General features: G+C 38.7%; 1 protein-coding gene across 1 annotated transcript in view; it reads right to left on the bottom strand.

Moving 5' to 3' along the window:
* LOC139742013 (phospholipid-transporting ATPase ABCA3-like) overlaps positions 1-18815 on the bottom strand; it is a 32688-nt gene extending 13873 nt beyond the window's left edge. The window contains exons 1-12 of the mRNA XM_071652574.1: positions 18324-18815; positions 17531-17672; positions 16158-16315; positions 15073-15320; positions 13885-14122; positions 9936-10109; positions 8075-8256; positions 6999-7148; positions 5394-5666; positions 2050-2205; positions 1238-1448; positions 504-753 (exon numbers count right to left, since the gene is read on the bottom strand). Of these exons, the coding sequence (XP_071508675.1) occupies positions 504-753; positions 1238-1448; positions 2050-2205; positions 5394-5666; positions 6999-7148; positions 8075-8256; positions 9936-10109; positions 13885-14122; positions 15073-15320; positions 16158-16315; positions 17531-17672; positions 18324-18657 (2516 nt within the window). The 5' untranslated portion in view covers positions 18658-18815. The remainder of the gene's footprint in view (positions 1-503; positions 754-1237; positions 1449-2049; positions 2206-5393; positions 5667-6998; positions 7149-8074; positions 8257-9935; positions 10110-13884; positions 14123-15072; positions 15321-16157; positions 16316-17530; positions 17673-18323) is intronic.
* Between the last annotated feature and the right edge of the window lie 5791 nt (positions 18816-24606).

Genomic DNA, 24606 nt, shown 5'->3' with positions numbered 1-24606 from the left:
ATCACAAGTTTGAAAGAAACAATGGCACAAGTGGCAGTCAAACACACAAATCAAGGGCTGGTGATGTCATAATCGCTGAATGAACTACATACAAATCTTCACTTCATTTCCGTTCGTATTACATAATATCTGAAGAAAAATACAGGCATAAAGAAATTCTTCACATACCTGTGTGGTCTTTCATTGCATTGCAATGCCATAGAAATGCTGACTTTCAGGGGAAAGGGGTTGTAGTTACTATAAAGTTACTGATCAAAAGTTGGACATTTTTGTGTACAAATCAATGGCAGAGTTGTGAGTTTGTATTAAACATCATTGCCTCACCTGTGTGCCTAATTTATACCAAACTGGTGAAAAAAAAATAATAAAAAAACAGGTAATAATTGAATAAAGAAATAGGCGAGTCAATGCTAGCTTGTACTTGTCTTCATGATCTGCATCTGGGGACAAAAAAAAATAAATAAACGTGTCTTTTCTATCAAAAGCAGGTGTGTCTAACTCACTTGAGGAAGACCTCTTCCATGGTGGTCACAGAGGCTCCGTAGCTGTCGATGCCGAGGGGACCCTTTTGCTCCTCCAGCTGGGAGAAGAGGCCCTCGAACTGGCCCACGGACTCCTCGGGCAGAATGTACGACAGCTCCGCCCCGACGTTGTTCTCCATCTGTGCTCCCGGCACGTGCTCCTTGACGACTTGTGAGACGGCGTCGACATCACATGCACTGGACTTGGCAATCACCATGTGATAGCCAATGCCTGTTGTTGTTGAGCAGTGACATGACACAGTGACAGAGTGGCTGTTCACTTATTCACTCGATAAATGTTGTCTTGGAATGAGAGCAATGATACAAACCTCACAAGCTAGTAACATGGATACAATGGTGTATTATTAGCACCGAGGTTGTTTATTCCTCCAATAGCGCTACAAATAGAAACTGTCATCATTAACAACAAATTATATAAAATCAATATTACTAACAAAAATTATTGTGCAAGACAATCACTATTGGCTAAAAGATGCCCAACACACATATATATAGAAAGCCAGCATCCTCATAAATAAAGACAAATTAATGTATTTGCTATTAAATCAGAAATGTAATAAGCTATTGATTTCAACTTTTTGATCTTAGAACAAAACCAAAAAGGAAAATTGTCCCAAGTAGTTAAATTGAGGACTGGGAATACACAATGGTTCCATTCATGCAATATGCAAGCAGATCCAGATTCATCCACTGACCATATTTCTTCTTGAGAAACAGGGAGGACCCGCAGCACTTGATCTGCCCTTCCGCCATGATGGCGATGCGGTCGCCAAGGAGATCGGCCTCATCCATGAAGTGGGTGGTGAGGATCATGGTGCGGCCGTGGCGGTGCTGCTGCAGCAGGTCCCAGGTGAAGCGACGGGCCGAGGGGTCCATGCCGGACGTCGGCTCGTCCAGCATCACAATCTGAAAGACATGGTTTCACAATCTTTCAAAGTCATTCGCTTACCACAGTTCCATGTAACAGACAGTTTGTTTTTTCCTGACCTTCTGCACCTCATCATGCATCATCCCTTGTTAAGTGTAACTCTAAAAATCATGTAGGTTATTTGTTGACATTCAAACTCTCTGATTTTTTTTTTTTTAATGTTTTGACTGAAGTTTATCATTCTCATCAGCTGCTGCATGAAAATTATGACACTAGCAAATATTTCACATTTTCAACTATGTTGTATGTCATAAATTCATAGGGGCAAGGCAATACATTCCATTTCCATATATCTGTAACAAACTGGACAAGGAGAGTGTATCAGGGGGTGACTCTTTGCCAGGGAATGCCCAGAGAGCCTCCAAGTCAGTCTGTTAAGTTTACACATACATTTATTAATCTACTCAGCTATTATCTTAAGTATACAAAAATGGATATAAAGTAAATGCATTGGCTGATGCTGATACTTACTTCTGGTTAACATCAAAGGTACATACATATTTCTACATTCACAGATGAATAGAAAAAAAACAACAACAAAGAAAGAAAGATTGCAGTAGGAGTGAGGTAGAAACACACCTTGGAGTCAGCGATGAGTGCTATGCCGACGGACAGCTTTCTCTTCATGCCTCCAGACAGGGCCTTGGCCCTTACTGACCGCTTGTCCTCCAGGCCAACAGACTTGATGTAGCGATTGATCTCTTCCTTGACATCGTCATGTGGGTAGCCCTTCAGCTGAGGACGGGCAAAGACATAGATAAGGAATTAGGAAGCGCTCTCCACACAAACTAAAAATGGGGCACTCTGTGAGGATTTCTGTGTGTTTTGCATAATGCTTTGCCATTTTGGTTCACCATTTCTGTCATACACTGGCACTCAGAAAACGTTTTATTATGAAGGGTATCATAAACATTATTCTTATTCTAGCATAGGGAGATCTTCATTACACATGTCTGTGACCCTTACATATAAGCAGTATTCCCTGTATTTCCTTATTATAATCTTAGTTGGATGGTTGGTTGGTTAGATAATTGATTGACTGACTGACTGGCTGACTGATTGATTGACTGGTTGATTGATTGACTGATTTACTTTACAGTCCAGTACCACAATGGAAAATTTTGGCATGTCAAATACTACAACAAACATACATTAAATATATCAAAAATATGCAGGATGACAGTACACAAACTGCAACTGAAACTGAAACATATTGACATACTGTACAGCATACACCATCACAACACAGTACATTCAACTGACATTTATGACTAAAGCAAGGCCTATTAACATAATGTAATTTTTCTACAATTATCCAGCTTATGTTGACTACATGTAGGCCTATCTCAAGCCTGATATCAAAATGAAATCATGAAAAAACTAGTTATGCATCATATCATCCCCAAAATTAGCCAGATAAGCAAGGCATAGGAAGATATCAGCTTGTTATGATATGCCTTCATTCACAGAAATATGGCAATCTCTCTGTACTTCTGTTTGCATTAAAAAGTTGGACACCAATCCAATGAGAGTCTTAAAGGGGTAGTACAGTTTTGGTTGAGATGAGAATTAGGCTTTTAAATTTTTGCAAGATACCAAGAAAACACTTATGATATAATACAGAGCATACCATTTTAAGAGGAATTCAAAGTTTATTTGATGAAAATCGGGTTTGGAATAACTGAAACATCCAAAAACAAAGTAAAACAAAGCGATCGTTACAAAGTGTGGGTCCCACACTTTACTAAAATTGTTCTTTTTTGGATATGTCAGCCATTTCAAAACCAATTTTTATCAAATAAATGTTGAATTCCTCATGAAATTGTATGCTATTTCATATTTCATATGAGATTTCTCATTATCTCATCTAAAAATATTATAAACCTGAAATCAGGTCTCAACCAGAACTGTACGATCCCTTTAACATTGAGAGTAGGTAAAGGAGAGAATCATTCTCTTCCTTTCTCAATCCCTAACATTACAACCCACTGATCCAGAGTAATACTATTACACCACACATAGTTAGGAAGCTCCCACTCTGGTAGCTACACTGTGTGCAATGCTATGAACACGCCTGAGCCACATTTACATTTAGCAGTTATCTAATGTTTCAATGACTGATGGACTTTAAAGATTACAACACGAACAACTTATGCCCCAAAATCAAACAAGACACCTCACGATTTTGAAGTCAAGTTTATCTCTGTTGACTTTGGACTAGTCCTCTGAACTTTAATGTTAAATATACTTGAGGTACATATTTGAGAAACAGAATGTTTGTATATTCCCCGGTGCTGCTCATGTTTGAGAAACACAGATAATATCTTACTATGGACAAACAAAGGACAAATACAAGTTTAGTGAGAGCAAGGGCAAGTGTTTACATGAATGGGAGTTATTTATATTTCTGAGTGTTACAGATATGTGTGAGTATGATATTTGGATTGGACTGTTGCTAAGGCAGTCTATTCCCCTTCTAATGCCTATGGTAAAGTACACATAAAGAATGCATTAAAGCACTAATAACAAATTTCACAGGGTGGATAACTGCATCTTAGGCTCCTAGCTATCAAAAAATGCCTGTAGAATCTATACCTGTCCTACAGCCATTAGTCTTTTCTGCCATGATAGAGAGCTCATTTTCTTCATTTTGACTATGAACAACGTACATAGATGGCAAATCCATTCTGCATTATGATAATGATAATGATAATGATAATGATAATGATGATAATGATAATGATAATGATGATAATGATAATGATAATGATAATGATGATGATGAGAATGAGAATGAGAATGAGAATGAGAATGAGAATGAGAATGAGAATGATAATGCCACCATGTCTTTGCACTGCCAAACATTTACAAGATATTGTTTTCTTGTTAACAAGCCTAAAAACTGTGTATTTTGTGACACTTTCTTACAACAAAAACAACAGTTTCTGACACAGCTCATCAGATGAAATGTAAAATTGTGTCTACTGCATGATATGGTATAAAATGTTTGGATTACAACCAAAACATGACTTCAGAGAATTCAGTTGGGTATCAACACAGTGACTTTAAGTTCCTGTGTTGATAATAATATTCTGACAAAGAGCCTATAGCGCCATACTATTGGTGCACTAGTGTGTACACAATAAAACCTTTCATGATTGCTTTGATAGGGAACCATGTTAATATTGTAGTACAAGCGCTATCATGATCCTCACAAATATCTCGAGTTTTTCAAAATTTAAGGCGGTACAAGGCCAACATAAAAAAGAAGCAACTTTCGTATGACTAATTCTTCATACTGGGCAATTTTGGCATTGTTCATAATTGTGAGGATTAGAACACATATTTGTACAGAAAATAGGAGCTAAAAAAATGTTGTATGTCAAATTTTTGGGCCAATCTTGTTGAGTGAGACATATGAAATAAAGTACAAACTAAAGAAGCACTCTGAGAGCGCAGTCCTCCGTCAAGCAGCTAATTTCTACCAATTATCTTGTTCTTCCCTTGACAAGAGATCAGTGATATCCACCCATACGTATGCATGCTGAAAATCGCCTGATTTCCCAATATAGAAGCCTTTTGTTACGTCATCAACTTCCAGCTGCGCGCTGCGCCTCGCCTTAGCAAAAACTAGAGCATACACTTTAGTTGGCGTATGAAAACCTCAAAAATGTGCAGCTTGAACTCTCAAGTTCATTGACCCTACCTGCCAAAATATCAAAAATCCTTCATAAAATCCACAAAAATTCCCACATCACTACCAAAATCTAATCATCTGTGCCTTGTGTCATTCTCACCCTTCCCTGTAAGTTTCATCCAAATTTGTTCCCCACTTTTTGAGTTATTTTGCACACAGACAAACAAGCAAACAGTATCAATGAAAACACAACCTCCTCCCTTGGCAGAGGTAAAAAAAACCTTACCTTTGCAAAAAAGTAGAGATGCTCCTCCACTGTCATCTCATCAAAGAGGACATCATGCTGTGGACAGAGACCCAAGTTTGACCGCACCCCATCGATGTCCTGACAGATGTCGTGACCATTGACCACGGCAGTGCCGGACGTCGGAGGGAACAGCCCAGTCAGCATGGAAATGGTGGTGGACTTTCCGGCTCCGTTGTGACCCAGGAGGGCGGTGATCTGACCCTCGTACATGCTGAGGGTCAGCTTGTCCACTGCCGTCTTGGTTCCAAAGGTCTGCAGGTGGGAGTGAAAGATGTCATGTATGCATTAACTGAAGCAGATAACAGTCTGTCATTAAGAATAATAATGACTTTGGGGCTATGCCAAGTTCTGGCCATCTAAAATGTATTTACATGTAGCAGTACAAAAAAAAAAAATACAAAAATGTTGTCAATTGCATTCCATTCAGTTATTACCTGATGAATTCAAGCAAGAAGATACTTTTTACACCATATATATTTTAAGAGTATAACATTTTGCAAATTGAGACTGTTTGAAAGATGCTATCTGGAGTAATTAAATTAGGGATCAAAATATATGCCACATTCATGGATGAGAAAGAAGTATTACAAATTTTCACAATAAAAATAAGCAATATATTTGTGTGATGATAGACAACAATTTTGCTAGTTGTTAAATTTCACAAATATCAGTTGCCTTGAGATATTTATAAAAATAAAAACACCTTGATATATAACACATACTTAGAACACTACACATGTGTAGGCATATAACACCTGCCCATTCTTCAGTCTACTCTTTTATTTTACTGAATGCCTCATGTCTGATGCCTCCACTTCCTATAAAAATCTATACCATGGCCAATCTTTGTCCTGAAAACCTCCGGCTTCATCAGAAACCCTAATCCCAATGATAAGCCCCATAATCATCTTGTAGAGAGCGAGAGTTGAATGGCTTCTGTGAAACTACACGACTTCCAGTCGTGTAGCCATTTACATTTACAGTCTCAATTTTAACTAGAAAGGGACATCAAAGTTTTGAAGGGTCCAGTTTCAGGCTGGACATCATACTAAACCCTGGCCAGGAGGTAGTCCATGTGTGTCCATGCTGGTCAATGTGGCCCATGCAGGTCCAACACAAGTATCCACAGGTCTGTGCATGTCTACGCCTTTTTATCAGACTATTATGCTTGCGTGTCAGCAAAACTGAGCATCCCTAGAATATTTGTAAAATATCATCATCTTTAAATAACAGGTCCTTTTCATCAATCATAAAGTGTCTTTCAGTTACTTTTGTTTTTGAGGGGGGGGGGGGGGGTTGGGAGTAAGAATACTTCCAAAGCATACACATCTGGGCCCTGTTTCAAAAACTTATCAGTGACAAGTTGTGACAGTTGCCATAAGCTACTGTAATTCTTGCATTTGATTGGCTGAGAGCAAAGTTGTCATAGACATGTAGCAGTTGTCACTGACAACAAGTTTCATGAAACGGGATCCCTGGACGTCAGTGGAGACATAATGTGCTTAATAACGACTAAGATTGTAGAGAGTCAATGCAAAGAGGTTCCCATTATTGTCTCTAGTCTCTAGATCTCTACCAGCTCACCTTGGTCAGGCCTCTGATCTGCACGCCAGCCTCCAGCCCCACAGGGTCCCTCTCTATGAAGTCAGAACTGTTTGGGGTGCCTGCCAGGACGGGCGCATTCTCCACATCCACCGCATAGGAGCCTTTTTTGGGGCCAAGCCAGTAGCTTCTCTGTGATGAATCAAAACAACGTTTTACAAGGCAATGCTCGGACATCAAAAGAAAATATCAAAAGAAAGAGCAAAAGGTGTTTGATGATTGGACACAGCATTCTTTTCTTCTTCTTGTTTTCCAAATAGCACTTTCTTTATCAATTTTTCACATCAATCTACATGTAGTTCTCATGGTGAAACACATTAGTTCATCTCTGCATTCTCTTATATATCACTGTTCACACACAGTAGATCCTAGCAAAGGCCAATATTATACAGATATCGCCTTTTGGGAGGAATAGACACATACATCCCAAGATACATACAAGTTACATTTTACATACACTGTATTGTCTAAAGGGGGAAAATGTAATTCCCATGGGACTATCAAGAGTCACATTACCATGACAGACAAGGCAATGTTTGTTACATTATGTAGTCTATTTCATTATTGTGTTATCGGCGGCCTTTCAAAATTTTGAATTAATTACATAACATAATGTCACTGCTTGCAATTCAACAATTTCAATCCTCACTGCATTAGTCATGTGATGGTATTGTGACCAATTATTGACCACTATTTATGTTGACCTCGCCTAGGAAAGTGAAAAGTCATCAGACATTGGCATTTAACTCATAAATGTACTTGTCTCATGTACAAAACATCGCCCTTCATCATAGAAAAGGAGGTAGCTACTGTAAAACACAATATTTTCGCAGCATGAAATTTTCACGAATTGGAGTCGACGGCCTTTTTTGTGGCATGAAATTTTTGCGAGTTGCCTCTAACATTCAATGCGTATAATGTAGACAAAATTTTCACATGCATTTTAATTTTGCGAATCTTGGCTCTTGCAAAATTCACAAAATTAAAATGCATACTAACATTCCTTGTTTTACAGCATACAGTTAGAGTTGATGGGTATTCAGTGGGTCAAATCTCACCGTGAAGGGAAAGTATAAGGGTTTGGGGATGCCATACTCCCCAGGGTAGATTGCCTCAAAGTACCATGCGATGAGGAGGTAGAGCACCGTGTCCACCACCAGCATTATCAACACCGCCAGGAAGGTGAAGTTGTCGTCGGGCGTGGCCGGGTGAGACATGTTGGACCACTGCACCCCTTCAGCTGCAGCGTGAGAAGTATTGATGTAACACTGTTAAACCAGTCTCGATGGGGACACTTGCATTATCAAAATAATGACAGAGCTTCATGGGACATGTCACATACGGTGAAGATGAGCGAAATTACTGTACGGTCAAACATGCCTCAGTGGCCACCTGTCCATAAGGGCTACTCTTTTCATCTCCCTTAGGTGGCTAATACAGACAGGATTGACTGTAGTATAACAACAAGTAAAGTTTCTTGACCTCCCTCAAAATTGTAGAGCATGTGAATTTAATAATCATGATTTCTACCACAATTTTGCTTGGAAAGAAAAGTGAAAACTTCATATCATATTGGCTGTTGTACTGCAGACAACAAAATGAGAGTCTCACCACATGACTTGTAATCAGATTAAAATATCTTTTTCAGCTTTTACCTTATGCAACCTCTGAATTGCTTTAAGTGCATTGATATCCCGACACCTCTCTCATCAGGTTATCAAAGAGTTCAATAGCAGCATTTTTTTCTGTGCACAATATCCACTAGCGAAAGAGTCATCTCAGACAAATTAGCAAATTCGGATCACCCTGAATCTTAAGCAGCTTATTACTGACAAAAGTATGGCACAATAGATAGATTACATTCCATTAGATCTTAGCACCATTCACACAAGGGCCAATACCTGAGAACTCAGGATTTTCACTGACATCAGTGAGGCTTCTAAGGTCATTATTGCATAGTGTTCGGAAAGTAGATTAACATGAAGGAAAAGTCTAAGAGCAAATGACAAAGGAGACCCTTCTTCTACCTGCAATCTCCTTACAGTTCTCGCTGTTTTTCTTGCAATAAGAACTGAAATTGTAAATGTATGTTTCAATTTTTTGCTGTCGTGCCACTAAATATGGATAAGTTTTTTAATTTCTTTCATACAAATAAGGCCTCTTACCATCAGAATACTTCCATGGTTGCTGGAAGCCCTCCACTATCAAATCAATCTCCTAAATGGCTGTTTTGCCTATACAACATAGAAACCAGAAGCCGAAAATGTCTCCTCTCATCTTGGCACTGCCTCACAAAGGCATACATCATCTTCTGCTGTGTTTACGACTTATTCATCGTATTGCATTATAATTACCTCCGCCAAGGGAGGAGGTTATGTTTTCGTTACCGTTGGTTTGGTCGTTCGTTCGTTTATACGTGCCCAAAATAACTTAAAAAGCAGATAACGGATTGGGATGAAACTTGCAGGAAAGTTTGAGAATGACACAAGTAACAAATGATTAACTTTTGCTAGTGATCCGAGAATTTGGGGAGAATTTATGAAGGATTTTTGATGTTTTGCCAGGTAGGGTCACTTGCATGCGCGCACTAAAGTGCGTGCTCTAGTTTCTGCTAGGGCGAGGCGCGCCGTGCAGCTGAGGATTTATGACGTAACAAAGGCTTCTATATTGGGAAATTGGGCATCTTTCAGCACACTATAAACACTTTGAGCATGCTATAAGTACATATGGGTGGAAATCACTGATATCTCTTGGAAGAACAAGATCAGTGATGGAAATAAGCTGCATGCTTGGCGGACGTCTGCGCTCTCAGAGTGCTTCTCTAGTTAACACATGTTTTACAAACTTTTCACAGTTTGGCAACAATGGTTAACAAATTCAAGGAAAACAAGACTTTGCGTCTTGGCGGCCAACACTCACAGGTCCCTTCGAATACGCCAATCAGAAGCAAGCCCACTGACATGGCCGAATTGGACAGAAGGCAGCCGGCCGCCTTCTCCGCAGCGGACATGAAGGTGTACGTGTTGTACATGAAGGAGTACGGCACAATGGAGATGAACCAAATGATGCCGGCTGCTGCTGTGGCCGTGTTGGCTGTATTGTGGTATAAAAAACAAACAAACAAACAAATTTCATTAAGATGTATGTGGCTGCTTGGTCACCATGAAAATGTAGGTATAAGCATTTTGCAGAATCCAGTGAATGAAGGATTGTACTTGATAACTTTTTGGGCAAAACAATCTCAAGTGAAAAGTGCATTTATAACAAATCACCAAATCATACACCATCCCCAAAATTTCTTGTCCCTCATAATGTGTTTAGTGTTTATCTATAATTCTTTGTAGCAACCAGCAGAAGCTCCTACTAACATTTATCTCTCTTCTGTTTCATTTTACATTATTCCATTATATCAATGTGATACAGTTTTTTCACACACTCTTTGCTAATGTTATTCATGTAAGTCCACGTCTTATGCTCTTACATCGTAACTGTGAACATTTATTCTACGATGCAATATCTGGTGACAACTGTTCCACATTGAGCTAAAAGTTTGATGGACTACATACAACCCCCATTTTTAAGCAAATACCACAATTCTTTGAATAGATTTATTGTATTTCATGGATTGATAAATAGCCATATAAGTCATACCTAAGGATATTACTGTAAGAAACAAACAATGTTATTTCACATGGTTAATGTTGGTGATTGACACTTTCATATTTCAAATGCATTCATTGTTGTGGATGCACATTAAGCTAATTTGCCCAATATCAAATCACATCCATAAGCATGGCATGAATCTTTATGCTTGCTCCTGAGAGTGAAACTACAGATAGTTCTAGATGGACTAGATGGACACAGTACTGCTTTCGGTCTATTCATCATGCAGTGCTCATCACTATCCACTGACATGGTTTGTACATTGTACATGTACTTCCTACCAGTATTATTCAATGTACATTGTAGATGTCAGTGTATTAATGCACAAAGCTCTCCAGATGATACATGTATACAAACTACACGCAGATGTATATGATACCATTTGCTATAAGAATCTTTTAAACCTCAAGCCCACATTATGGACAATCGCTGGATCCTGATATACAAGTTATGACTGTTACACATTACAGTGTAGGTATGCATTATATTATAGCATGCGACGTGCAGCATTTTATGTATTCTATCATTTGCCTTTTTCCCCTGTTAGTTTCATTTCCCCTATTGATCACCAGAATTAAAACCTTGGTTCCATTTCTGAACAGGATGTCACGTTTTAACCTCTGAAAAAGGGAGCCATGTAAACAAGGCCTATTGACTCAAGACAATAGAAAAGAAAACCACTACTAGTTCACATCACTGCGACATCATAATACACGTATACCTGATTCTAGCAACAGCATAGTCTATTTCAATGATGGGGATATATTTAGGTGCAAATTACTCAAAAGAAAACATTTAATCCTGCTTTCTTTTTCATCTCATGGCAGGGGGTGAAGAACACTGGTGTGAAATGAACAACATGTATGTTGTTACCACAATATATTACTCTTTTAACTAAGAAATAAGATATGTCGACCAGTGGTAATTACAATGTACACCGCGAGTTACATTATTATTACTTTACAAGCTGTCTGTCTCAAGGTAATACACTCTCCTTGAATGGAGACAGTTGGCACCAGTGTGGTTAATGCCGATTACCTTGAAGTCAGAGATTGGAAAAAATAAAAAATACCCTGTTTGTTTGTTTGTGTTGTTGTTGTTGTTGTTTTTTTTTTTTTTTGGGGGGGGGGGGGTGGAGCATTTGATACATCACTGTTAGAATGGACATTAAGCCTCTGATGGCATCCGTCATAAAAAGTTTCTTGACACGACATTAGTAGGTCTACTAGGTAACCGGCACGGCACAAATTATGATGACATTAAAGTTTGTGTTTACATGTCATGTTTGTGAACCTAATTACCTCCACCCCTCATGGACGAGCCCCTGCCACTAAAGTTCAGTCTCTTTCTCTGTAGAGTATAATAACCATGGGACAACACCTCTATTGACTTGGCATACAACAGTTTTAATGGCTTCATGTCACCAAGGCAGTCAGGCAATATAGCCCAGATATTTAGATAAGATAAGAATTTAGATACTTTTTGAGATATGACATAAATGACAGGTTGATTTTTCTGACAAAAATGCACCATTTGACACTACACATGAAAGGATCTGTTGAGAGACAGAGAAATAATCAATGTGGTCATCATGTCACTTTAAGAAGAATCAGGAGAATGCGCAAGTCTGCAGATTATAACACTGGGTGATACTATAGACCACCTCTCCAACAATCCAGTAATCCTTGTGTGATAGTGCGTCGTGTCTCATGAAATATGGTCATCATAACCTCTCACTAAATGTACGATAGCAATCTCAATTCATCATTTCATCAAACCGAAACCAAAGGTTGCCAAACTATGCATGCAATAGAGACCACTAGACATACACACTAAACAATGAGCTTTTTATCATCCCTTTTGTCCTTGAACATTGGAAGTAGGGTGAAGACAGAACTATGCCAGCAGCGAGTTATGAGATAACCAGCAATTTTCCAGACAAGGAAATTGACCCCATAGAGTCAGTGTCATTACTCTAAAACCCAAACAAGACCTTTGCCCACCACTGAAGCCAGCTGCTCCAGATCTTGGGTGGGACAACTCAATCATGTGACAATCATGTGATAAGCGATGCTAACTTTAACTCTAAAAATAGCCATTATTACAGCTTCTTTGATGTAACAGCACAGAAAGACAGTCCACATAATACCTATACACGAAATATATATAACACAGTTCAGGGTAACTTTAACAGAAGCAGATGCTTTCTTTACACACAATACCTTATGTTGAAGCATATTGATGTATTTCACACAGAGATACACAGATAAAAATTACCTCACAAATAACAGTGTAACAATTTCTCTATAACAATCCTTCCCTATGTACATGTAACTTGAGGAGAGTTAAAGTATATTCCAAAAGTGAAGTGCTTTACACATAAACTCTCAAAATATTCTTGTCAAACCTCTCAATAGTGGTGCGAACAAAGTACACACACTGAAAGTGTGATACTAAACACTGTTAATGCACTTAAGTGATAACATCATACAGGTATACAACTCCTACCATCCATCATTACAGGTATTCATCACACACATCCATCAGAGTACATAGTCCATGAAAGGTTTTAGCATATCAGTGCAGCAAGAAAAGCCATATTCCTATGTGATCCTTAACCCGTTGAGGACGAGTCCCGAGTATACTCGGGCAGGTGTCTATGGGAAATGCGTGTTGTAGCAAAATCAGTCGGTCCTCAACGGATTAAAAAAAGAAAAGAAAATTAGGACGGTTTATGGACCATGCTAAGAAGTAATAATGGCATGCTCTAAGAATAAGAAATATGCTAATGAATCATGAGTAACTGCAAACTGTTTAAAAATCTGACCAAAGTCAATGAGAAATAATTGGTATTTGCTAGTATGACTCACAAACTCTAGACAAGTGTAAATTATGACTTGAACAGTATAAACTAGGTGTTAAGCAAAAATTTGAAGCATTGGCACTGACTACAAAAACCATGGTTCTCCCATGGTGGCCAGCGTTGGAAGCAACTTTAACCAGCCACATTATCATCCAGAGGAGACTAACGATAGTTGGTAAAAGCATTGTCAATCAGACTAACAGCTGAATTCTTCAAGCATATCACATGCAAACAGAAAGTATCAGCAAACAGAATTTGCTGACAAGAACAAAATAGTTCTAAACAAAGCGCAGTACATACTGAAGATGATGTTATGTTATTTTCGTATTAAACGCAACTCACCTTTTGAGAAGAACACACTGACGGCAAAGGACAGCGCGATGGTCGAAACCGCATACAGGAGCAGAAACACAAATATGACAGAAGGGGCACTGTGCTTGAATATCGCCCCCTGTGTTCCCACTGGCACAGTGTAGAGAATCGTCATGAATATAGTGGAGATGAAGAGGAAGGTGAAGAACTTGATAAACCACGCTGTCCAGTGCAGCCAGTTACTTAGGCCCATCATTCGCATGGATTCCTGACACGAAAGTAAAACAAGAACAATAGAATAAAGCAAAATCTGCTGACTTGGAACTGCTTCAAAAATGATTTCCATTTGTATTTTAGTACAGCAGACATATATGATACTCAACAAAGGATGTTGCAAATTTGGCAGCGACAAAGACAGTTCCAGCAGAAAAAGAGGTCTAGTGAAAAGGAAAAAGCTGTGTGACTGATGTGTCTCATATTTCAGCTTGTCTAACCACTTACATTGTATATTGTGCATGCTGCAGTGTGACTGATGTGTCTCATATTTTAGCTTGTCTAACCACTTATATTGTTCATGCTAACTTTACCTAGACCTTCAAGGTGCTTGTATTGCAAGCCATTCCATGATGAGAGCATGGACTAGCAAACAGCAAGTGCATAATCTACCTGATAGAAACACCAATCCCTGCAATACACTTCAGGCAATGCTGCACACTGGCACTGGTGCAACGGTCCCTGATCATGACTAGTAAAAATCACTTTAGGGCCAGTTACTTTTTTTTTCAGGAATGGAGCAGTAAAAAAATGAAAAACTTAGTACCCACTGGTCTGACAGACAGGTCCGACCAGTAGAAAAAATGGGTTAGTGTGCAGCCCTGCCAGGTCAGTAATATAATTCTTGTTTAGATGAATTCATTGAAAAGAATATTACAAGTAAACTTGTAGTAAAGGGTACAGTTCTGCATGCATCTAAAAATAAGCATTCAAGATACGTTCATGTCGTACTGCATGAAAGCTTTGTCAATGGCAAAGGTACACTGCATCCATATATATTTGTTTTAATACAGACACAAACAGCTTGTACAGTTTTCTTTGAAAAAAGAGAGCTACAAAAACAACACAAAAAAACACTGCATCTTCTCTTGGACTCATGGGATTCATTCTAATGATTGGAATCATTCAAATGATCTTATGTTCATAACAAGTTTCAGTACTGACCTTTAACCTTTTCTCTTTCTCATGGCAGATTGTCCTGGCGATGTTGATCATGGGGTACACCAAGCTGATGAAGAGGAGGTACGGAAGCTGGGCCTGTATGGCAATGATGAAGATGTCATCGAGGTAGGGCGGATATGGGTAGCGCTGCATCTCAACCTTGAACTGGTCTGTCAGCGTGGGGTCAACGTACTGCATGAAAGCCTTGTCGATGGCATGCTGAAGGGACAAGAAACCCTCCCTCATGTAGCCTGTACACAAAAGAACAGTTCAATGCCAATTACACACTCCTGAAAAAGGGTGTACTCTTATCAGCAATTTTAGTGTAGGCATCCATGGCGCTGATGGTCTTTACACCTTGTGTATTTTGTCCTGTTTCTCAAATAAGCATCCCAAAGATCTGAAGCTACCATATTGGAACTAAGTCAAGCTGAGTCTTCACAAAGGAGCATACACCATGTCTTCGAGAAAACAAGAACAAGTCAATCCCCCCCCCCCCCCGAAGGTGTAACATGGTGTTTAAGTTGGGATATTTTCTTTCTCTGCATGCATGCTGATAGGTTTGTGTGGACACGGCCTATCATTTTGATTTAACAATCAAGACATACGCAGATGATAATGAGTTATGCAGCACAATTCAAGAACACTTACATTAAGGTACATTGTAACTTAAGGAGGTTAGGACAACACTACTGGGTCTTGCATGTCTCTTCAACACATTTTCAACAGCCGAACAAACAGTCGTACAAACAGCCGCACAAACACACAAACGAATACAAAAAGCCAGCAGAGCCAGCACACGTCTCTCTTTTCTCCTTAGCTTTTAGCTGAGCATTCTCATTAAAGGTAAACAAGAGATGATAATGTTTCACAAGTTTTATTGTTTCAGGATTAGCTTTATCAATCACTTTTGTTACCTTTCTTGGTACTTCCCTTTGCTGTAAACATAACACTTGGCTATTATTTCTAGCTGTCATTAATAGGCAGCTGCAACATGCACAGAAACCCACATACAAGCAGTCAATCATGTCGACACAAAACAAACAAACACACAAACAAACAAAAACATCTTGGTGGCATACACTCACCTGGGTCCCCTCCCCAAGTTTGGTCTTTGGCCCGTGGCCCGAGGGTCATGATGAATGGGAAGAGTTCATCAGTTTTCCACTCACTCTGCTGGTCATTAAATGAATTGCTATCTCCGCTGGAGTATGGGGAGTTTCTTGGGCTTGCTGAAAGTCGTATACTAAATTCATTAAAAAGAAAAGCAAATATCACACATATATTGAATAAATGAACGGGCTCCATGTTAACCCTAACTAGGCCGGGGGGGGGGTGGGGGGGGGGGGGGGGGGGGGGGTGGGGGGGGGGGGGGGGCCTCCGAGGCTCCGAGGCCCCCCCCCTCGACGTTCCGCGCGATGCGTGATCGCAATCGCAAAAAGCTATCGCCGCGACGTTTCATGACTTTTTTCTTTCGAGTCTCCCGCATCTTTTGACACCAAATTTGTGACGCCCGGGCATGCGGTTCCGAAGTTACGCATAAATATGTACATGCATGTCAGACCAAAAATTGCTCAAAAACGTTAATTCGTGTACAATTTCAATGCACACTGTGCTTACTGGCAAATTTCCTAAAAGCATAATTATTTTGGTGTTTTATTGATTAAAATCAATGAATAACATATTTTCTTGTTTGGAGCGATGTCGCGGACAAATTTCATCGAAAAAACAATGAAAATCATAAAGTCGAAAAAACAAAGAAATACATTAGAAATTCAAAAAAAACAATAAAATACTTAAGAATTTTTTCTGATATCACAATTTTTTTTTATTACATTTGCTAAGGACACTAAAAAGAATATTTACACAAAAAATGTGCCTGTTTTGAGCTTTATTTTGTGATTTATACCAAATAGTCTGATTTTATGCATCATCGTGCATAAATTAGCATAATTTAGCATAAATGATAATTTTTTTTTGAAGAATTCACTTTATGGTATATTAGATTACATCATAGGCAATGTGTGTGCCAATTTTCGTTGCGATCACGCGGTCGACGGCCGAGATCTGGAGGGGGGGCCTGGGAGGCCCCCCCCCCCCTCGGCTCTATCAACTACCTAAATAGCCCGGCCTAGTTAGGGTTAATGGCTGTTCTTGTATCCAAACATGAAATTAGCCTCCAGCAATCACAGATTTGAAATAAATTCATTCTTACTCAAAGTATTATATTCATAAATCCATATATTTCTCAGGCAGATGTAGTCTTTTAATGTCTGTTCACAAAGTTGTTCTATCATGACCAATAAATGAGAGGTATTGTATATTTTTTTCACATGCAGACTAGATGATGTAATACGGGTACATTTCATTTTGAGTCTGTCAATTATGTCTAGCTTTTGCTGCTTACTATCCGGCGAACAGAGGTGATGATCGTATGGCACCATACATAATTTACGCTTACCTATAATTCAGATTCACGGGTAATTGTCCATCTTTGGGAAAGTGGTTGTGGAATGTGATCCCTCCTAGCAGCGGAGATGTCCTTGTGTCGTTGATATTGGCAAAGTGTTCCAGCATGAGTTCCTCTGTAGGGAAACCTGGACCTGTTTGGTGAAAAGTAATAAGATGAGAAATTTTGACCCTGTTTTTCGCAAACCTTTGACCCCTGGTTTTGTAGTACCCGTGCACTTTAGCCATGATGTGTTACAAGAGATGCCAACCTTGTAAACAGCATTGCGGTATTCTGAAAGCTGAAAAGGCATATTTCTAATGGAAAAAACAGTATTGCTACCTTCCTGCAATAGACATGTGTACTTATGAAATTTGGGCAAAACAAAAATCTTATATGAAACCTGCAATATTCTTGGCCGAAAAAGTTTTTTTTTTGTACTGCAAAAAAAGTGATAGTTGGCATCTCTGTGCTATGCTTTTCAATGAAATTCTTCCAATACCCCCCCCCCCAAAAAAACTTGGTCTGAATGTTTAGCTATGTTCATTTTACATGCACTACACTATTTTACTCAATATCTCCAATCAACTGTATGCATCATTTACGAAAGTGTGCAAAACCTCGTAAGTACACTGATTTCATAGAGCACATGACAAATGACACAGCATTCATAGAGCTCAGTTAGAATTTTTACTTTCACATTGGCACATTTATTCAAGTATTCATTTAAAAAGTAATATTGAAGAACTTCCCCTCCCCTTATCCCTACGTAATTGGCTGAGCATCAAACATTCTCGGCACCTACCGTTTGTAAGACTGATGAACGGTTTCCTCAAATTGTAAACAACATTCGACATTATCTCATTGGTCGCCGTCGTGTTCGGCGCATACGCCATCTCCCATACGGTGATGGGTATGGGAGTGAGCGAGAGGTTCCATGGCAAATTGTTGATGTTGAACGTTCGGTAGATGGTGGAGTTGGGGTAGTTGGTGTACTCCACCTCGTTGCGGATCACGATCAGGATGCAGGCGAAGAGGACGGGGAGGAGGATCTCCACAACAGTCGAGAGGACCTGCCGGAGCTGGAGGAGAAAGTTCTTCCAGAGGAGCAGCCGCAGTTGGCTCAGGATCCGCGCCATCTCGTAAATGAATATTTTAAATGATCCCCTGTCCGCCTAGTGTGAATTCTCCTTCTCTACCGTTCCCCGAGGTGATGATTTCGGCTTTGATCTCAAAATTATCTCCTTGGTCACATTCCAAGATGATTACTGCACACACTGTCCTTCCATCCCATCACACTAAACTGATTGAAAAAAAAATGAGAGAGAGAGAGAACAATTAAAATAACAAAAAGGTGTAACATTGTATGCCAGCAAAAACAGATTAACACAGAGCGACAAGTAACTAATGAAATTTTGAACGTTGCATTCCTTTTGATTAAAAAAACAAACTAGCAACTAATTGCATTCCAAGAGATCTCTTGGTAAATGTTTATATGATATATATGCCATATTTATAAGGTCTTTAGTTGTCGTTGTTTTGGGAGGATCCACCAGTTTCCTGACTGATACCACTTACCTTCCTCATAAATTTATTTTAAAAAAAAAGAAAAACAACATTGCCACGATAAAATTCACCCAATGGCACAAATTATGACTTTAAATGCATGTACACAGAGAGCGGGCTTTGAAACAATCTGTTATACTTACATTCATCTGCACTACAGTTTTTACTTGGAGTGAATATGCTTCTCCAAATTTAACCAGCTATTCATATGCCCCTTGCACTGTTTGTTCACACAGAAATTACTGGTTTTTAAGAGAGAAAAGTGTCCTACTCCACTAATGAAGGATAAATTCTCGAACACACTTCCTACATACAGTATCTCACCAGCACAGACTTCAAGAAGCTTTTGTGCAGTGTTGAAGTTCTCAAGAGTTGTGTAATCTCTTGTGCCACCCCAGTCATAAAATAAGCTCTTATCAAACTAATCCTCAGCTAACACACTTGCCACTCCACGTGAGAAGTGCAAGAGACTCTGAAAACATCTCCAGGACAGAAACTCACAATCATGGGCTTGCCACAATTTCTAATTCATTCAAAAGGACTTTGACCTCTCCGAGTAAGGCATACCAATCATTAACCCATAATGTCATTAGGATGCCTCTGCTCTGACAGCAAAGTTAAAGGGATCAAATAGTTTTGGTTGAGACCTAATTTCAGGTTTCTAACATTTTTCGGTGAGATAATGAGAAACCTCTTATGAAATATGAAAGAGCATGTAATTCTATGAGGAATTCAACATTTATTTGATGAAAATTGGTTTGGAAATGGCTGAGATATCCAAAAAGAGCAATTCTAATAAAGTGTGGTACCCACACTTTATTACGATCACTTTGTTTTACTTTGTTTTTGGATGTTTCAGTCATTCCAAACCCGATTTTTATCAAATAAACTTTGAATTCCTCTTAAAATGGTATGCTCTGTACTATATCATAAGTGTTTTCTTGGTATATCTCACAAAAAGTTAAAAGCCAAATTCTCATCTCCACCAATACTGTACCATCCCTTTAAAGTTTGTTAGTTTGTTGCACAATGTAATTAAAGGACAAGTTCACCGTCATAGACATGTGGGTTGAGTGAATGCAGCAATATTAGTAGAACACATCAGTGACAGTTTGAGCAAAATCGGACAATCCGTTCAAAAGTTATGAATTTTTGAAGTTTCTGCTCAGTCACGGGTGGATGAAAAGACTACTATAGCTTGTGATGTCACATGAGTACAACGATATAAAGAAAGAATAAAGAAAATTCAACATATTTCCATTTTTCTCGCATAACAAAAGAACACTCTACTTCTCTCTTTCAGAAGGCAGGGGGAATAATATTACCCTTAACATACGTCAGTATAGCAAGTCAAAGAAATGCGCACTTTATTAAAAAAAGTAAAGTTTTGTGAAATTCTCTTTTTATTTTCTTTATATAGTTGTACGCATGTCACATCATACACTGTAGTAGTCTTCTCTTCCAGCAGTGACAGCGCAGATACTTAAAATATTCGTAACTTTTGAACGGATAGTCCAATTTTCCTCAAACTTTCACTGATGTGTTCTACTAATATTGCTGCATTCTCTCAATCCTTATGTATATGAAGGTGGACTTGTCCTTTAATGCCTCACTGCCTTGATGCACTACACTGACCAGTTAAACACAAAGACATGCTCATCAAATGTTGTCTCTCAAATATTATCCCTTGTGTTCGACACACACACACACACACACACACACACACACACACACACACACAAAAATAAGCAGTGAATTTAAAATATGCTGTAGCAATCATCACATTGTCATCATTAATTTGGCATCTCTGAATTTTACCCCATAGAATCCCGTAAACTAAAGAAAAATAATATGGAACTGCTTAATAGCATCAAATCCATCTACAGACAGAAAATTCCAAACTTTTGCAAGTTTGAGAGAAAAGAATCTCATAATTTTCTAAAATGTGTCACTAATCTCAAAGTTAATGAATATCCTGCAACCAGGGCAAACAACCTTTTCTATACAAACATTAACGGGCTCACAATATAGACACTGTACTTTACAGTATGAAAAATTGATATTGATAGTAAAAACCATTAAATAAAAAGATATAACATCATAACACCTAAACAGGATTTCTGGGACCTAATGGACCAATGTCAGCAATGAGCAGAGAACATTCTGATGGGCAAATAGACATCATTAGAAATGATTCCATCATGATTCCATCAGTGTTTTTCCTAAATATTGTACATGTTATATGTTGTTCTATAATTTGTCTCGTATATATATTACATGAATCTTTTGCAAACGTTTGAACCTTATTTCATCACATGTATACTTTGTACTATGTTTTTTGATTTTTGATGATTGGAAATAAACTATGATTGAATAATTGAATGATTGAATGAATGGAGGGGAGGGGGGGGGGGGGGGGAATGACCATAAATAGCAACCACCAGGGGCCCATTTGAACACTAAGCTCTAAAATCAATCCCAAGTTCAATTCAACTGGTCCTAGGGACAATTTGAGATCAATCAGCCCTCTGAAGTTAGGAATAATTGTTACAATATGCCATTTGGGAACAATATCTGCACCCATCTTGCCACATTCTAGAATACATCCTGAATGTCTAGATGGGTCAATCCACGTCAACTCAACCAATTTTCAGACAATATGCAACCCAACCCCCTTCAATTTTCGTTAAACCCGCACTAAATGTTCCCCCAAGTGTCTGACTTTGGAAGATTCTGAAATATCTTGCCTCAAGGTCAAATGGTTGCTAAGAAACGGCCTCCATTAGCAGCCAATGCGTGGTCAAACAAACGAGTTTAAATAAAATTTGTTATTTTTTATTGTCTGCTACAGCCAAGTTAGCTGAGTTACATTGCTCACTTTCTGTAAATTGAAAGAATTTTATGGTCTTAACATGCACAATATATTGTGGCGCGGATCTGACAACCTGTTATTGCGCACAAGGCCATTAAAAATGGTGTGAAGCATCAAAGTTAATGTTTGTGGCTGCACGTTTGAAAGCTGATAAGTTCAAAATTTGATTTGCTTAGAACCCAATATTATGCAGCTATTCAAAGACTCCCATTTGATCTAGAGACCTACAAAAAAAATCGGCCAACTTAAAAAAATACATTGTTTTCTTGACGGGCACCCTCAATGTCGGATTTGTTTATTATTTGCCAAGTTCAAGGTCATGAATCATCACTCGTCCCATTGAAAAGCGACACCAATTTGATAGACATTTACCTACACGCATGTTTAATGGCTGGTTTACACATTCGAAAATGGTCGTAAACACCTAAAATTCAACATAAAATAGCATGTGGGGTTTTCAGCACATTTCAAATTGTGATAACTCAGAGATGATGAGCCAAGATGCATAGGTATTTTCTGTGATTATTACCTGAATTACCTATGATTACGTCCAGTAAGCTGAAAACTTGTAGAGGGCCATTCAAAGGATTTAATCCTGAGCCTGAGGAGATCCATGTGATGTATCCACGGTATTATCAGTTTATGCAATCTGGATTATATTTGTTATGTTTCTGCTTCCAGTGATCATTGAGCTTGGACTTGAAGCTATTCACTGATGTTGCCTCAACAGCATTTGCACAAAGGCTATTCCAAGTACGGTATATGCTATAATTTTCGCGTACATAAATTTTCGCGAATTGCCGCTGTCACACATTTTCGCGAGTGGTTAGATTCGCAATTGGGGGACCAGAGAAAATATGAAGTGGCAAAGAAAGTGTGAATTTTCAACTTACTAGCAAATAAGAATGATACTAGTTATACACTGCATGAAAAAAGACTTGCCAAACTCTGCGAACTAGTAAGTTCGAATTCAACATTTTTGAAGTGGTTAAGTCCATCGTGCTAGATTTCTGACGAGTGGTCCCCTTGCGATAATGGATTGGCTCTCTACAGTATTCGTAAGTAGACGTGGACGTGCGTAAACAAGCTTAGCCAGTATGGTCTGTTCGGTAAGCCGTGACATGGTATACTAGTACTGAAACGTTCGTATCATCAAGGCAAGGGATTCATTTTGGAAGGTAATAATTTCGCGTGTTGTTAATTTCGCGAATAGCTCCCGACTCGCGAAATTCGCGAAAATAAAACCCCTGCGAAATATATAGCGTATACAGTACCGGTATTTACTACTCTCTGCCTGAAAGAGTTCATTCTTTTACTAGTTCGACACCTTCCTTTATACAACTTAAACGTATGACCACGTGTAACTTGATCATTGATGACAAAGATGGTAGTCTGTAATTAATACTGTGGCGAGAACACCCTGAAATTCATTTTTTTTTGAACTTGTATGTGTACATGCCACTACAACGAGACATGGATAAAGACTATGTATGAGTTCATTTATACTGACCTATGCCTACTCGTTAGATTGTGTACGGTACGTAGAACTTACGTGTGTACTGTGTATACGAACCCTTACACTGCGAGTCCACAGATACACTGTATACACTGCTGTCACTCGTACAGCACATGAATCTAGGTTGCCTTGTCTATTAACAAGTAGGGTGGTAATAACAGTTAATATACGGAGGGACGAATTAGAGATTTATATTTGTAGGTACTTACCTGCTTTTCTTGGCATCTTTTCTGGTGATAGTTGTCATAATTTGCAGTCCCTTTTTGTATTGTCAACGTAACTTACGATAATTCTTCTTCATAGTTGCAAGAACCCCTATGTGTGTAATGAATCAGTCCATATGCAGCTGTGAGAAGGAAGTTGCGCTGAAGTAGCGCTGTGGTAGCGCATTCGCGTTACACTACCAATGAAGAAGTAAACAATACGCGTAAATAGTGTAGAGTACGCGCTAGAGTAAAGGGGCCGACGGGTATAAAAACGCGCATATGCAGACGACTGTTTACTCGACACAGCTGATCTGTTACATTTCAGAAGCTTACAGATTTGTTTTCCCTCTTGATACTCGGTGAATCCCAGCAACGTGAGTAAGAAGATGTTAGGATTTATAGTTGGTGCTGATAGCTAAGAGATAATTAAAGGCCCTTTAGGTGTTAAAACAATATATCTGAATGGTAAGGGATTTTAGTTCACGCAGAACGGGAATATTTATTGGGGTGCACATCTTTTGGGTTAGCTGTTGTTGTATAATTGCTGTATGTTATAATGTGGGTTGCATAGGAAGAGTGAGGGAAGATTTGAAAAAGGGGGTTAGAGAACAAAAATAAATGGTAAAATATAGAATTGTTAGATAATTTGTGGTTATTATGATAGGAAATAATATTCTGGTTAAGATGATATGTTGTTTGGGGGAATTTTATATGAAATTGCAGAAATTATGATTTTTGGCTCTCTTTACCATGTTTTGGGAAATTGTAATACACAGTGGCTTATGGAGTTGAAGAATAAAAATTTTAATTAGTACAAATTGGGGGTAGAACTGGAGCTTAAATTGTTCTACACAGTATGCTCATTGTAGTAGTACATTGTGTGTCTCATATCTCTAAGTAGAAGTGGATTTATTGATTTTTGAAGCTC

Source organism: Diadema antillarum, unplaced genomic scaffold (assembly GCF_040938485.1).
Source record: "Diadema antillarum isolate AM-2024a unplaced genomic scaffold, OU_Dant_1.0 seq00000973_RagTag, whole genome shotgun sequence".
NCBI classification, from domain to species: Eukaryota; Metazoa; Echinodermata; class Echinoidea; order Diadematoida; family Diadematidae; genus Diadema; species Diadema antillarum.
This window is presented reverse-complemented; position numbering and strand designations above follow the sequence as displayed.